We start from the raw sequence: 17,124 nt of genomic DNA, 5'->3' as shown, positions 1-17,124 counted from the left end.
CTTTCTCTAAATGCTGAAAATAAAAAAGAAATCATTGTTGATGTCAACAGGGCCGCAGGAAGGGTAGTGCGAACGGTGCGGTCGCACAGGGCCCCGCGCTTGGGGGAGCCCCGCAAAAAAACAAAAAAACAAAAAAACGTTTAGTAAGAGTTATACCGAGAAATAACCGCAAATAACCACCAAAAACTCGGAAATATCCGCCCAAAACCCCCATCCCCGCGCGCGCGGGGATGGGGGCGCGCACGCGCGCTGCGCGCACGCGCGCTGCGCGCACGCACGCGACTTCGCACAGGGCCCCGCATTTCTCCCAGACGGCTCTGGATGTCAAAAAGAGTAACCACACTCATAATGGGACATCTGTTCAAATTGTTGATAGTTTTAAGATTTCTTTGTTCTATGCATATCTCAGACACCCTCACATGGTTCTCACAATTCCAAGTGCTTCCTCGAGAAAGCACAGCAGAGACTGTGAATGTACTTTCAGTGACAGTCAGGAGGATTGCAGACTACAAGGGACTGTAAAGACAGCAACAAAATCATTAGAACTACCACAACTTCATAACTTTTACACCACTTGCTACAAAAGGAAAGCCCAAAACATCATTAAGGACACTAGCCACCCCACTCATGTTCTGTTCTCACGCCTTCCATTTACTGTAACAAACATCAAATCACACACCACCCGTCTCAGTAACAGTTTATTTCCACATACAGGTTGCTGAACAACCAAAGGCACCGCACATTGTTGTTGTATGTTATGTAAAGTTATCCTGTACTGTATATTGCGTAATTTATTGTATAATGTACTGTGCTAATAATTTCTTATATTCACTGTTAAGGTAATGTAGCTAGTGTGAGGAGCTGTCTTGGGACAAACATTGATGCGAAGATGTTATTCATCTTTGGCCTTATGATATGTCCCGACAGTCTGAATAGTGCAGAACCGAGATTATGTTTATTGTTATGAGTATAGCTTGGCTCGTTGACACAAGCTCACCTCATGTCTATGTGTACAACCATGGTCTGATACTTGACTTACACACACTCCTGTGATAAAAGTCATGACTCGTAATTCATCCGGAATTCCTCGACATGACATATGAGGGTCTGCACTAGTGTTTTGGATGGTGCATCCTTTGTGTTTTGGCATAGAGACCCAGAGCACATGTACTGTACATATTTGATGTATATTGTAGGGTCAGTGATTGCTGATTTAAGCGGTCAATAAACAATTGAACATTGAACTAATCGATGAACACCAGGTATATATAAAAAAAATGTATTGAACTTGAACTTCATATTATTAACAATAATCAGAGCCAGTGGAATATTTGGCAGCGTATTGTTTCTCTTAATTAATATGGACATTTCAAATCAAGTCAAAACATCACAGTGTTGTTAAACAGGCTTAAGATCTGGTGGTTCATATATAATTAATTATATATAATTATTCCCCTTGCTTTATGATGGGGGGATGGGGGGGTGGTATGTTGTCTGTTCAAATGATCAGCTCCTCTTCAATCCTCAATTGGACAGCTGTGACTGACAGGAGAGAACACATGCGCGTGCGCGCACACACACACACACACACACACACACACACACACACACACGCGCACACACGCGCGCACACACACACACACACACACACACACACACACACACACACAGAGCCATCAGCATAAAAGTACCTCCATGTGGACATCTTGTCTTAACATTTCAGTGCTTAATACCTTGGGCAGAGACGACTGTCCATGTTCTATTGTTCTCTTCTATTCTTGTTATTAGAAGATGAAAGTCTTGTTAAATGATAGATTAATGTTGTCATCACATTTGAAAGACTAAAAACTGGCCCATCATCAATTATACAAACACCTATCAAACTTACCGTTGGTAATTGGTTGTGTAATAGTAGGCTGGTGGAAGGTTTGTCACTTTGCTTCAACATTGATTTAGTCACACCTTATTACACACAGCAACACACATGTATACATTAGTTGTAGCCTATTTCATATAGCAGCTAGTTGTCATTCTGTCACTGACACTAATAACAGAGGCAGCGCTACAGAGGAAATGAGAGAAAACAGGAAGTGACTCAAGCTGATGCTCAGCATGACCCGTTAGGAGACATGGGCCCTTTCACATCAGATAAGATTAATTCAGATTAATGCTTATTACACACACACACACACACACACACACACACACACACACACACACACACACACACACACACACACACACACACACACACACACGCTAGGTGTTGTGATATTGTTTAGTTAGACACAGGAGATGAGCTGTTAGTTTCGATTAGTAACAAAAGTTTATTAAAATCCTTAATTTACATGGTAGTAATACACGCACACGCACGCATGCGCATGCACACGCACACGCACACGCACACGCACACACACACACACACACACACACACACACACACACACACACACTGTATGCAGGCCACATATAGACAAAGTTAGGTTTAAAAATGTGATACAAAACCTTGCACATAAATCATCTAAACAGAAAAGTCTTTGGTCAACCGTCTAACCTTTTTTTGTAACTAACTTCTAAATCAGTGATTCTCAAACACTATAAGTTAATATGTATTTGTCCGTGGACCCCCTTCTGAAAATATTTTGTTTCAGGGACCCCCATACAAGATTTGTGTTGTTAAAATGAATCCAAAATATTCAAAATCTTTCAAACTAATTTCAAGATTAAAACTTTTCTTTGCAGATTGGTTCTTTTCAAATAGCCGGTTTACAGTATATAGGGTTAAAGTGATTAAATTGATATATTGACTAATTTAGCTGGGGACCCCCTGGAACCCCCTAAATATCCACTGTTGTAAATCTTACAACATAATAGTTCATGAAATGCCTCAATGGGTTTTATGGCCCCCTTCCATGATAACATGACTTTTCATTTTCTTGTACCATGGTTATATGTTTGCTTTCCTACCATTTGTTGTTGGCACTAAGTAGAACTGTAATGTTAGTGGCAGTAGTAGTAGTAGTAGTAGTAGTAGTAGTAGTAGTAGTAGTAGTAGTAGTTGTATTTGTATATTTGTAGTAGTGACACTACAGTACTACACAACTAGATTGAACCTGCAGAGGTAGACAAAGGAGGGCCACATATGATTGGCTGCCAAAGCGAGTTTCCAGTGGTGCAGGAAAACTATGTATCTCTTTGTAAAACAGATTGGATCTACTCATGTCTAAATGGAGACATTGGTTACAGCCATCAAAAGACAAGGAGCACATTAGGAAGCTGTGACCAAATCATTCTAGGAATAAAGGCCAGGCTGCCAACACATGGACTTGGGATAATATTTTGGCCAATATTTTACAAGTGGGCCAGGTAGATATGTATAGGCGAGTAAGTAGACAGGCTGATAGATAGACAGTAGATAGATAGCCAGACAGATAGATAATCAATAGCTTAGTTAATAGATTTATATTTCCTTATCTCTTCTCAGTCTGTTAGGCAGGAGGGTTAGTTGTCAGCAAACCGTGCAACAGGCTTTGTGATTTTTGTTGATCTTTTTGATGCCTGGTCCCATCGGTCTCCGTTTGCCTGGGCCCATGTCCACCTGCCAGGCTTCTCCATTGGCTTCTGACTGACTGGGTTTTTCCTCTTCCTGCAACTCACCATCAACATATTCATCATCATCATCATCATCATCATCATCATCGCCGATGACAACAAGCTCCGCCTTGATGGAGCCCTCGTACTCTTGGTCACTCTCATCCTGACTAGTCTGGAAGCCCAGGAAGACGGCTGTGATTGGCTCGGTGGTGTCCATGGCATCGAGTATCGTGTAAGGGGCGTCTGGTTCATAGAGGGGGGAGGGGCCTCGTTCAGAGCCACCGGGATCGTAGAACAGAGCGGCGGATGCCGATTTGACATCTCTGTGGTGATCACACGCTGACCGGTAAGGGGGCGGGTTGTAGGCGTACAGTTCCTCTCCCTCCTCCACGCTGATGTAATCGCTCAGAGGAATGTGATTGGCCGGAGTATAGCAGAGCTCCGGGTGGTAGGCGGGCACTGCCACTTCCTGGTCATGTACTCTTGGCGGAGGGCAGACAATGGCACGCTGACTCCTCTTGCTTACACTTCTTACAACACTGTTGGAGGAGCGGTTGGCACGGTAAACCTCACGCTGGTTTCTATGACCATTTCTCTCCTGGTGGTAGATAGAGCGATCATCTTCCTGTCTGGGGAAGCCAGGTCCTACCCCTTGTTGGTTTCTATGGTGATACCCCTGGTCGTTATGGGAATCCCTGTCCTTCTGACTTCTGTAACAACTTTCCATGTCACTAAAGTGGTTTTGGGGGTTACTAAAGTAGCCATCTTCCTCCCAGTGGTTGTTTCTGAGGTCATGGTTGCCATTGTGATGACTGTCATGCTGGTTGTTATAGTGATGCCCCTCACCCTTTCTGTTCTTCTGATGATTTCCACGGCGATGCTGTGTAGCATCCCTGAGTAGCTGTTCTACTTCACTGGGTGACAACTCAGTCACGTTGCCCCCCTGGTTATGTGAGCCCTATAGGAGCAGAACCAGGAGAGGTCAGATTGCTAGGAGCATAATCAAACAGTAGTTTTTTATTCTTTTGAAGGCCATGTAGCTTACTATAAACATCACATTATTATTGCCATACTCACAGCCACATACTGTAGTGAGTATATGCTTAACTGAGCCAAGCATATTCTTAAAGAGATAGTTCACCCCAAAAATGTATTTTTTTCTATCAATTAGTCACCCCATGGAGACTTGAATTCATGGATATTTTTTTGTTTTTGTCGCATTCCTAAGCCAATAATTTGATGACCAGCGGACCGATAGGCAGCGGTTCCGGTAGGAGATACAAAGGAGACTCTTTGTGTCTCCTACCGGAACCACTGCCGGTCATCAAATAATTGGCTTACGACAAAAACCAAAAAATATCCATGAATTCAAGTTTTCACAGGGTGACTAATCGATAGAAAAATGTAGGGGTGAACTATCCCTTTAAGCATATTCTGAAAATCGGGATTGTGGAGTACTAGATGTTCAGGCCGCTACACAGCCTTCACATCAGGAAGCGCTGATCAGAGCATTACGTGACGCGAAGCCTGTTCAATCAAATCTGGATGTTTTAACACCATCTTAACACAATTTTAACACACGCCTATCCACCGTCCACCGAACCGTCCGTCCACCCATGACTATCAGCTAGTCATCAACAACATCATGACATGCACCGAGACCAAGACCGAGACCGAGGACAGTTCTTTAGGCAACACATTTAAACAGCTTAATAGGGATATTGTCTTATCCTTATATTAAAATTGCATTGCGGGTTGACAGTGGACGATGGGTGGACATCACAAACGTAACATGCCCACATAAGGAGAGACCACTTTAGATTTGGTGGCGTAGATGTAGCAGCCTGAAAATCTAGTTCTGAATAAGGACAATAATAATCATGTTATTGTGTGCACGTAAATGTAACCATTGACATGTATCGTGTGTATGAATTGTGTGTATTTAACAGGATCTTACATTAAAATTCACCTGTCATTAAAATGCATCCCCCGTACAGTATGTACACATAATAATTTCTGTCCAATGTGTAGTTTGCTCCATTTGGCACTTTCTCCATCTGTATGTTTACAGCTTTTAGAGAGGAGGCAACATTGTGTTCCATAGCTGATGTCATCTGACTCGTTTTTATTAAGTTCCTTGCTGGTCATTTCATGCATTTTAGTGCTATCCAATTGCAATATAATCACCCAGGACCCTTGGGTATTGTTTGGTGATACACAGCCCTGTTGTTTACCTTACAGCATTTTGTATTTATTTCGTTATACATGAATCTTTAACTGCCCAGTATGCCAACTACTGTAAGCTTAACCTCAGCATGTACAGTACATAGATCTGACACTCTACTGTATATTAAAGTAATACCAATATTAGTGTTGTAATATTACCCTGTTGGCTTCCAGGGCGAAAACACACTTTCTGCCGTCATCATAAACTTTAACCCCTGAGCAGTGACTCAGCTCCTGGGGGGTCACTGTCGCCGTAGAGACGACCTTGCTCTCCCCCGTTAGAAGATTCTTAGCCACATTGATCTCCATGGCAAACAGAGCTGAGAGACAATGAGAGAGATAAAGAGACAGGCAGGGAGAGAGAGCTTATTCATATAGTAGATTTTAAACAGAAATGTAATTCTGCTACACATAACAACAGTCTAACATTGCCTTGGCCTCCCTGTCCAATAGTTAGCAATCGATTGTGAGTTATAGATGTATAGTTCATGAACAAAGCTCCATACACTGGCTCCGGTCAGGTGGACTACTGTGACCTATCGCCTTTGGCCAAATGGAAGGGGTGGGTAGCATTTACAGTAGGTTTAACCTTTTTTCTCCTTTTTCTGAGTAGGTGTGAGGTTAATGATTTGTCTTTTTGTTCCATTGATTTAATTAGGTAAGTTTAGATTGCTTATGTTTAGTTTCTTTTTGTTTATTATTTTGCTGTCTGCCCAGGTTTTGTTACTGGTGGTTTTTGGGAGCGGGGGAAGGGGGTCCCACTTAAATATGTTGCACCATGATTTCCCTAGGCCTGGGCAGTAACAAAATGGAAATCTAATTGCAAAAAAAGTGTTTGTCTGTTCTGTCTGTGTGTCTCACTCTGTCGGGGTGGGTTAGCATGTCCATTGGCTGATAGAGACAAGGATTGTGGTTGATCAGGTGGCGCTGTGATGGACTGGATGGGCTCTGTATGGAGAAAACACAAAACACTGTCAATTTAGCTGTGGATAGCAACCAGGCACTCTTCTGGTGAAAACGTTAAAAAGCCTTTATTCAGATGGCTATTTCATCATTGAAATGAATTAAAAACTGTGATGGGGATACAGCCTATGCGCGTAGCGGCTCCATAGCCTTCTTCTTCAGGGTGTAACCCTCAACAAACAATTCTGTTCTGGAAATCCTGAAACCACACCATCTTAAAAACCCCACCCTAAAACACTAGTGTAACAGGTGTACATCACCATTTGTACATGTTATGTTGTATTGCTATTAGTATTGCAGACAGATAGCTTACACCCTGGTCACGTGACATCTAACTTGGTGTAACAGGTACACCAAGTAGTTACACTGTAACTAGTCTTGACTAGTTTTGATTATAACACAAAAATGTGTTAAAAACTTAAAGTATTAACCGTAACAAACACCTACAAGAAAGTTTAGAATGTCCAGTGGGTACACCAAAATGTCCTAGAAAATGACATCAGAGAAGATTAAAGATTGATAACTACAACAGTGTACGGGTGGGAATCGTGGGATTTTCCTAAAATAACTGAAAAGGGTTCAGTGTTTGGCTGCATTTCTACCACAACTAAATATTTTAGTGAAATTTACTAAAATATTTAGTTGTGGTAGAAATGCCCTTTTCAGTTATTTTAGGAAAATCCCACGATCCCCACCCGTACGCTGTTGTAGTTACAACTTGTTCATTGTTATTACAGTGAATAACGACAATATTATAATATACATTATACACAGCAAGTGATCATGATCACTTGCTGTGTATAAGGTATATTATAATATTGTCGTTATTCACTGTAATAACAATTCCTCGTAAGTGCAAACATACCTGCCGAACAAAATAATCCTAATTCTGAAAATCATTATAAAATACTTGAAAGAATCTGGAACGGGGGCTCAAAAGTTTGCACTTGCTTCACTGTTCTGATCTGATTTTCTAATTAGAGTTGAAGTTGATTACCTGCATGTTATACGGTCAGCCACAACTGATTCAAATGCAAAATAATGAGTTGGCATAACTACTTATTTTGTGCATATACAGTAGGTGTGTGTTTCTACGAATGTAAACTCCTCACCTGGAATGAAGTTCTGCTGGGCTTCCTGAAAGACACACACAACAGTTTGAACATGATGTATGACTATAAGGTTGAAAGAATAGGTGGATGAATGAATGTGCGTGCGTGCATGTGTGTAAGTGGGTGCACATGCGCGTGCGCGTGCGTGCGTGTGTGTGTGTGTGTGTGTGTGTGTGTGTGTGTGTGTGTGTGTGTGTGTGTGTGTGTGTGTGTGTGTGCGTGCACACCTTGATAATTTCCTCAGGGCTTTTCTCCACAGCCTTCAGTCTGAGGAGGATGAATCTCTCATTGGTGGAGATCATAGACTCCTCCCTTTCCAGAGACTCCACCTCACTCTCTATCCTAACAGATCAGAGGATAAAGTTCAGTTTGCTGCTAATGATACGGATGATACTCTCTAAGAAGGAATACTAAATGTTATTAATGCGGACATTAAAGGACGACTTCACCCATTTTCAACCTATCGTCATATAATTGGTCTTCACAAATGCTCATGATAATATTGTTTAAAAAAATCGACTTGGTCTGTTTCTCATAGGAGGGCTGTGGACACTTCAGAAACCGCCTACCAGTGACATCCTCGTTAAGCAGGTGTTTTTTTTTTTTTTATCAAGATTTTTTTTTTTTTGTTTAGAATTGTATTAACGCAAGAAACAATGGCTTCCATTATAGCACGCTAACTTTCTAGGAATAGAAGGCCTGCCACTTCTATTAGCTTGGATTCCCCATCGATGATGTCACTGGTAGGCGGGTTTCTGAACTGTCCAAAGCCCTCCTCTGAGACACAGACCGAGTAGACAAAAATTGTACCATATTATAATGAGAATTAGTGAGGACTATATGAAGTTAGGTTGAAAATGAATGAAGTTGTCCTTTAATGGAGGCAATGGATTTGGAGGTGGAGTTTCCACCTCTAAAGGTCAGAGGTCAGGGGTGAGGGAAGTTGGGGAAGAAATTAAATTGAGTGCTACAAACACAGACCTCGGTGCTTGTCTATAAAATACTGATACACTTAAAGGGGAAATCCACCCATTTTCAATATTTAACTATGTCATTAATATAGCATAAAGGAGTTGTGTGGAAATAAGAAAAAATTAAAAAAAAAATTAACATTGCAAAAAAATGTAACATTGCAAAAAAATGTAACATTGCAAAAAAATTAACATTGCAAATTACACTGTGATGACTCATCATGGTGTAATTTGCAATGTTAATTTTTTTGCAATGTTACATTTTTTTGCAATGTTAATTTTTTTTTTAATTTTTTCTTATTTCCACACAACTCCTTTATGCTATATTAATGACATAGTTAAATATTGAAAATGGGTGGATTTCCCCTTTAAGGGGATAAATTTGCCATATAGAGTTGTTCAGTCTGTCACAATCCGTGTTGTATTGTGTCTCCCTGTTGTGTTTTCTTGTGCTCCTTGTTTCTTAAGCTGTAGGGTTAGGTGTGTAATTTGGAGTAATAGGTCTTCTTGTTTCTTAGTTTTAGTAAGGGTTTTACTTGATACTTGTGTACCTTTATTTTGTAGTGAAGTCCTAGCGTTTCCTGTTTTCCTTAGTTACTGTTACTTGTCTTGCCTCACCTCCTGTGATTATTAGTTATCTCCACCTGTGTCCTGTTAGTCCCCTCCCCCAGCCCTATGCTTGTCAGTTGAGTTCACCTGTGTCTAGTGTTCTAATCTAGCCTATCATGTGTTAATTGTAGTTATGTTCACCCATGTGTCCTGTTACCTTGTGTGTATTTATACCCGCTGTTCCTATTGTTACTTTGGTAGTTAGTTGTGAAATGTCGCATGTGTGCTGTTTTGACTCCAGTTCCTTGTGGCTTAGTTCTCTTGAATATTTTCTCGTGTTCCCAGTGATTTAGTTCTTGTATAGTGATGTAGTTCTTATGTATTTCCTAGTTCCTGTGTTTGTGTTTTCAAACACTTCTTAATCTACCAGCCTCATCCTGAATTTGGGTTCTACACTTTTTCCTGACTCACTCTTCATCCACATCTAAACCTACTAGTTTCAAACTTTTTTTCTAAGTTCTAAGCAGTTACACTGATATGAAGTCTGTTTCAGTCAATTGCATGACCTCAGCAGGAAAGGCTCTTTGACAGTGTTTTGTCTTTGTAAAAGGTGGAAATTTGTGAACATAGCCTGTCTGGGGTGGAAAAAGGTGAGTGAGTCTGCAGATCCAGGAGGGAGAAGAGTCTAGTGGACACTTGGAGCAGACAAGTGTGTCTTAGACAAGGGAGGGGTCAGATGTGTTTGAATTCTAAACAAAACCCAAAAGTCCAAACATACTAAATCTCGGCAACACTGGAAAAGAGGGTCTGAACCCTCTGTATGAGAATAAAATAATAAAGGTAATTATACTACAGTTGTTGAAACTGAACCCAGCTCAGGTAGCGATGACTGAAAAAAGGGAAGCAAAGCTGAGCATCTGTTCATTGTTTGGGCTCTCTTTGGCTTCAACAAACAAGATGCAGAATAAAACCAAGCAAATGCATGAAAGCAATATCTACATTTACAAAATCAATATGTAGTATAACGATAATGATTTCAGTTCAGATTCCCCAGCAAGCTGACGTATAGCCTTTGTTTTGTCTGTGTTTTACCTGTGTATGTTACTCTGCAGTATTCTTGTCTGTTGTTGGTCAGCCAACAGGCTTTTTTGCCGCTGCTGCAGTGCGTTGTGGGAAGCCGAGTCCCCCAATAGCCACTGTTCTCTCAGAGCCGTCTTCTGTTGACACAACGGACAACCCGTTCACAAGTAGCAGGAGCAATTGTGTTAAAAGCAATGATGTGGTCGGTGTGTGGTCACTGAATACCATTCTCATATCGGTGTTGCTTGTGTCAAGGAGTTCAAACATAGGAGCAGGGAAACATCACCACAGCGTAAAGCTGACTAAATTGTGTGAAGCACGCAGGATGTTGCTGTGTACAAATGCCTTAATCAAACTCAAGGCACACTCTGAGGCCATTTTTCATCGCTACCAAGCAACAAAACGATAAAAAAGTAAACAAGACACAGAGGGTTTGTTTGACACGGCAGATATATGACTGCCTCTAGCTTTGCTCACAGATGAGAATTCTCTTAAGAGATGAATGATCATGTAGGGTTAATAAGGTCTGTCCTCTTTGCTGTAAACTAACTTTTCCATTGCATAATAAGATCATCTTGATTATGAGATAGATGTGATTATGCTCTTAGTGAGGTAGACTCTCTGGTGCTGCAGTAATAGGGAAACCAAGATATTGCTGCCAGATTTTTCAATTTTGACTGCAAAGAAAATGTCTGAAAATATGAGTGAACATAATTATTATCTTTATCATCTTTGGAAGGTGGTCACGCTGTAGTGTTATTATAGCCAAGTTTGTTTTGACCTCACGTTGTCTGGCTGAGGGGCATTGTAATGAGTGACAATATCCCCTGATATAGCAGTCAGAACACATCCACCTTGTTTAACTTACCTGTATCCTAGCAACAGCCACTGTAGCTGTTAGTAACACAATAGTAGTGATACAGGACTTTGTTTGGCCTTGTCTCTATGACCACAGTACACGCTGTAAAATCCTTAACTCAGAGAATGTACAAATGTGCACACTGAGAATTTCCCTGTGCACCGGTGCCAATATCTCACAGCATAGCACTCTCTCTCTCATGTATTATTGCATAATTATAGCACAGTATAATAATCATTGCAACAGACTCCAGTTTGCAAAGAAATGAATAGTGTAAGAACTCATGTTCATCATGCCTCTTCACATTGAGTAACTTGAGTGTGTTTCTCTCTACCAGTATTCATTCTGACAGCATTTTGAGATACTGTAAATGGGTTTTGCAAACCTTCAGGTGTTTTAGTTTGAGTTTCTCTCGGTCCAGTTCCTGTTTCTTCTGTCTGATGTCCTCCTGAACACGACGCTTCTCCTGGGACAACAGGAGCAGGCAAAAAGTGGAACATTGAGTAAATGAGAGCAGAGGAGAGTCAAGTATGAGTAAAGAGAGATCACACTTTTTTGCGTATTATTAGCCATTGCAGGGCTTCACTGTCATTGTAATTAATTTTACATATTCTGAAAATATCGTTCCCTGTTCAGAATGGTGTTGCTGACAATTTTTTGGTTGATCAACTTTGTCTTCTACACACAAAAGATATAGGTAGCAGTTTCTTGTCATGTCTGAGTGTCTGTACTCTGTCTGCAAATTGCCCGAATACACCCTTTCGGATCAATTTGTACAATTTCAGAGTTACATTGACACTCATTCATTTTACAGTGTTGATTGTCCTTAATTGTTGAATAAATGCCTGCGCTGAGTCTGAAGAAGTATTAAAATGAAAGAGCTGATATGTATGTAATATGTATTATGTACACAGGGGGTAGTGGCAAAACAGGAGGTTAAAACTGCAGATTCGACTGAGGAGCACATCCTGAGTTTACAGTATACAAAGCAGAGTAAAACCTTACAGTGATGGCCTGGAGTCTCTCCTTCAGTAAGTCTGACTCCTCCATGGTACTAAAATAAACAGACAAAGACACAGAAATGGACAGAGATTGGAGGGACAGAATGAAATAGAGAGGTGATTACATTCAGGTATTTGCTGTCTGGTTTTACATTGAGAGATTTATATTTACAACAACAAGTTTCAGAAAACCTCCACGCTTGTTTATTGTAAATGAATTGTGAAATTGGATTTTATTATGCATTTTGTATTGCCTACCATGATGGAGTGTGTGTGTGTGTGTGTGTGTGTGTGTGTGTGTGTGTGTGTGTGTGTGTGTGTGTGTGTGTGTGTGTGTGTGTGTGTGTGTGTGTGTGTGTGTGTGTGTGTGTGTGTGTGTGTGTGTGTGTGTGTGTGTGTGTGTGTGTGTGTGTGTGTGTGTGTGACCAGAGGAAGTGACTGGGACCATAGACATAAGGAAATTTGCTTTAATTATCTTTTCTTTTCTTGAGTTCAATGTAATTTTCTTCTACCCCTCCATTTCAAGTCTGCATCTGAAATGGCTCCAAACAGAGGGCCTTCTGGAAGGCTAGATGGCCACTAACCCTCAAATTGCAAAAGGAATGGGACGGCCTACCCTATAGGCAGGAAGGAACACGCAAAATGGAGAGGTAGTGTGTACGGCAAAGTATTGGGATCCTTAAATAAAGTATCATAGTGTTGCACACAATGCCTGGCCTATGGGAAAAGGTGCATTTAGGGCATCACAATACATGTTGCAATGTTGCTGCAACAGCTGATGTTGCTGAGAAATTGCCAAAAACATGGACTATATGAGTCCTACAACTCAATAGTTAACAGGATAGACAAATAGTTTGCATTTGTACTTGGAGACTGTTAGGTTAATAGGTGACTGCTGAGAATGCTAGAATTTACAAGACCTTGCTCAGACCACAGCTGCTGTGTGTGTGTGTGTGTGTGTGTGTGTGTGTGTGTGTGTGTGTGTGTGTGTGTGTGTGTGTGTGTGTGTGTGTGTGTGTGTGTGTGTGTGTGTGTGTGTGTGTGTGTGTGTGTGTGTGTGTGTGAGAGAGAGAGAGACTTTGTATTTCATCACGGTCATTATGTCATTCCTAATTTTGCAGCAGAGAAAAGTAGACACTAGCAGCAAACAGTGTTATTGGTGCATATTAATTTAACTGCACTGCAAGAGTTGGAGTGCAGGAATAGAGGCAGTAGATCTGTTACATAGTATTTAAAAATACCCTAAGGGAAACTCAGAGTCAAATGTATTTATTTATATTGAGTAGGTCAGTGGGCCTGTTTTTTTATGGGATGGCATCCGGTTGGCTCAGCAGTCCTATAAGGTCATATACATCCTGTAATTACCCTGTTGTGGTTTTAAGTCCAACCTGGGTTTCCTGTGGTGTTTTTAAATGTTTCTTATCAACATAGGGCATCAAGAATGAAGTAGTAAATCAGTACATGAAAGGCTTATTATTTGTTCATTAACTATGTCACCATTTGAACGTAACAATTCATGAGACTATATGACAGCTGTTTTGCGCATTGCCTTGTTGGATTTGACAGCCTTGACAAATCACAGCATATATGGCATAGTTACGGCAGTTTACTCAAATAAGGAAAGTCTGATGGCGTTATAATAGCGGTAGAGTCCAATCAGTGTGCTAAGTAACCACATGATGGTGCTGTTGTCCCCATGATGTCTCTTGAGGAGAGACCACTGAGATTCATAAAACAGATGTGACCTACACTGCTGAAATGATTTTGTATGTATCTGAAAAACTGATTTAGAGTTGTGGGCACACTAGGCTCAAGGACATCAAAATGTTCTTATCATGTGAAATTTATTTTTGCACTCCAAAGAGGCTACTTGCAGAGATAAGACATTATACTTGGATTGTCATCTGTGTTTATGAGAAAAACAATCAAAGCATGACAAAAAAAATTAGAAGGCGCCTAGTTTACGTATAAGTTGGATGCAACTTACAATGTTCATGTTAAACATGTTAAATTTTTCTTCTACATGAAACAAAGATATCATTTGTAGATAAACATATCTATACAATTTCTGGCCAGGTCCTGCCTTGAATGGCAAAAGACTGAAGGAGGAAAACAACTATTAACATACAAATTGGACAACCCTATTTGCTTTGTGATAAAATACAATACTGTACTACTGAACATTTATGAAAACCAAAAACAGTCCGAAAATCAAGTTCATCCTGTTCTCAAAGTAAGTTTCTCCAACATCCAACTGATTTCAGCAGGTCAGAACTGTGAATGAGAACATAAATGAGGCTGGGTCCAGTCTAAAAATGTGGGGTGATTTTTTTTATGAAAGGTTAAACTGTGAAAAATGTCGGTCTTTAACACACTATACAGGTCAGCTATGTGTTTTATTTAGATGTGGGTCAGGGGTGATATGTTGGGTGGCGAGTTCATTTATATAAAGAAAGCTGGAGTGGGGTGTTGTGGGTAAGAAGGTATTCTTAGACAAGAAGAATCAGTTCTATGGCTTCTATTTCTAGGCCACCATTTTCAAAGTCTGGGTTGGGAGCCAAAGATGGAACACATGGAGATTAGCATGGGTCCTGGTTGAGTCTATGTTATTCTATTAAATACTAACATGCCATTGACCCACTCACCGCCTCAGGTCTAAACTGGAAGTGGGGCTTGTATTCATCCTATCCCAATTTCTGTCAATGACAGTCATCCAGTCTCATGCGCCTAAACAAAACAGGGTCTCACATTTTTGTGCTCTACCTCCTGTGAACAAATCAATGAGTGCCCCAGGCAGTGATGCAAAAACCTAAAGTGTTTTTTCCCCTATAGGCAATCGGTCATTCAGTCAGTTAACTGATTAACCAGCCATTCTCACATCGTTGAAGAACTAATGACAATAATTCAGCCAGTAACAGCTGAGTTGGTTGAATCTTTCTCATGGCAAGAAAATATAAAGCTGTGCAGGAGAGAGGTCACTAAGCAATCACTTGCTATGGTCAGACTGTCACTCAGTAAGCCACCCAGGCAGTAAGCCACCCAAGCACTTCAGTCAGTCAGTCAGTCAGTCAGTCAGTCAGTCAGTCAGCCCAGTCAGCCCAGTCAGCCCAGTCAAGCATTCAATAAACTGTGCTAATCTGCTCATGAGGATGGTAATCTGTAAAAAACCATCTGCCTGCCAGACAGTAGCAACAACACAATGTCCTCAGTTCTATCAGCACAATATTAACACAAAAAGTCCATCTCCTCTGCAACCTGTAGAAAACTTCAAATGTTCAAATGATGATCTTCATATTGAATCCTGTATTTGTCATGTTTCAGTGCTTTAATTTTGTCCCTTAATAATTATATTCATGGTAAATTACTGTATAGCGGCAATGATTAAACAATACCACAGACAATACTGTCTGGATTGCCTATAAAGTAAGTAAATAAATACGTTAATTAATTAATTAATACAAATTATTTAACAACACAATTGTAACTCCAACAAGGAGCCATATCCAGAGAATCAGAGTACTCTAATCATCAGTTGTTGAATGTAAAATAATTAGAAAGCTATTAACAATATTAAGCTAATTCAGTCAACTGGCAGTTGGCTGCAACAGTGAATGAATGCGTGCTAATCTACACTTTTGCTTAATAAGTGATTGTGAATAGAAAATCAAGACCAACTCCAATCATGATTATTATTACATGAACATGTTGGTTGAAGCCCTACAGTGCTAATCAACTTCAACTCAACTTCAAGTTTAATGTCACATAGTTTACAGCAGTAAAGTGGGTGAAATTATTCTCTGTAGGCCTACAAGCTTCCACAAATTGCTGTTTCAAAAGATAGGCTAATCATATGAAAAGCTAAATGTCATATAACAAAACAACATTAATATAGGGCCTACAATGGCCTCTTAGTGCCATAGTGCAAAGTAAATGAACAATATATCTCGGACCTGTGATTGAAAATCATATAGCTAAAAAACGTTGAGAAGTGTGTCAGTGAGCCTCAGTTGCCCCTTTCAAGACAGCATGGTGAAACTGAAGCTTAAACAGAATTAAGGCATCCCCCCTTCTCGCTCACATCACATCACGATGAGTAGCTCTTCAATAACGTTATCTGACTTCACTATTTCCTATGACTCAATAGCTTACACATTTCATCAGCTATCACTAATATAGGCAACTTTTAGGCTACTCAAAACATCCAACCATACACTTCATGACCTGTCCACCTGTGAAATTGTTGTTAGAAATAGAACAAGGCTATTATAGCTACACACTATACACACATACAATAAAGACAACATATAGGCCTACGTACCTACCAAGTAAAAGTTGGAGAGGTTTTGTATTAAGTTAATTAGAAATCCACTCTGTGACTGGCAGCAGCAGCCTACATTACCTCCACCACTACCACTACTACTACTACTACTCTCTCTGTCTCTGTCTCTCTCTCTGTGTGTGTGTCTCTCCCTCTCCCTCTCCCTCTCCCTCTCCCTCTCCCTTTCCCCCTGACACATAGGATGCTTTTTTACCTTGAACGATGTTGGTTCAGTGGCAGGTCCTAAATTTAAGTTATGATAATTATATTCGAACATTTGTTTAATATAATTGTATTGCTTATCACGTTTTAGAAGTTTCTAATAGTTCTGACATTGCTTTAGCATACTTCTTCTTCTTCTTAGCCTATAGCTATTATTATTATTATTACTTTATTATTATTATTATTATTACCCTTATTATTGTTATTATTATTATTATTATGGCCCCGA

The 17,124-nt window shown here is 40.3% G+C and overlaps 1 protein-coding gene across 8 annotated transcripts; it reads right to left on the bottom strand.

Annotated features, from left to right (window-relative positions):
- Window positions 1-433: 433 nt before the first annotated feature.
- On the bottom strand, window positions 434-16,804 carry palmda (palmdelphin a). Of its 8 annotated transcripts, none has more exons than XM_080440780.1 (12): window positions 16,678-16,804; window positions 12,360-12,408; window positions 11,740-11,820; window positions 10,508-10,632; window positions 8,123-8,237; window positions 7,896-7,920; window positions 6,682-6,768; window positions 5,980-6,140; window positions 3,658-4,552; window positions 1,889-1,962; window positions 1,734-1,777; window positions 434-1,542 (listed from the first exon to the last, which is right to left on the bottom strand). In XM_080440780.1, exons 2-11 carry the CDS (start codon window positions 12,402-12,404, stop codon window positions 1,760-1,762), a joined length of 1,626 nt encoding a protein of 541 aa, XP_080296906.1. In that variant the 5' UTR covers window positions 12,405-12,408; window positions 16,678-16,804; the 3' UTR covers window positions 434-1,542; window positions 1,734-1,759. The 8 variants fall into 8 exon arrangements, with proteins under 8 accessions (XP_080296906.1, XP_080296904.1, XP_080296905.1 ...); XM_080440778.1 differs by having other exon boundaries at window positions 1,734-1,772; XM_080440779.1 differs by having other exon boundaries at window positions 434-1,536; window positions 1,734-1,772.
- Between the last annotated feature and the right edge of the window lie 320 nt (window positions 16,805-17,124).

This window comes from Gymnoscopelus braueri, assembly GCF_963280865.1.
Source record: "Gymnoscopelus braueri genome assembly, chromosome: 10".
Taxonomy (NCBI): Eukaryota; Metazoa; Chordata; class Actinopteri; order Myctophiformes; family Myctophidae; genus Gymnoscopelus; species Gymnoscopelus braueri.
The sequence above is the reverse complement of the archived record's forward strand: the minus strand, read 5'-3'. Positions and strand labels throughout refer to the sequence as shown.

What these genes read in the sequence shown, in the direction of transcription:
- palmda (XM_080440777.1), bottom strand. Translation starts at nt 12,404, where the DNA reads ATGGAGGAGTCAGACTTACTGAAGGAGAGACTCCAGGCCATCACT. An exon ending in TCAAACTAAAACACCTGAAG is followed by an intron (nt 10,633 to 11,739) that starts GTTTGCAAAACC and finishes TTGTGTCAACAG; the next exon opens with AAGACGGCTCTGAGAGAACA. An exon ending in CTGCAGAGTAACATACACAG is followed by an intron (nt 8,238 to 10,507) that starts GTAAAACACAGA and finishes CTGATCTGTTAG; the next exon opens with GATAGAGAGTGAGGTGGAGT.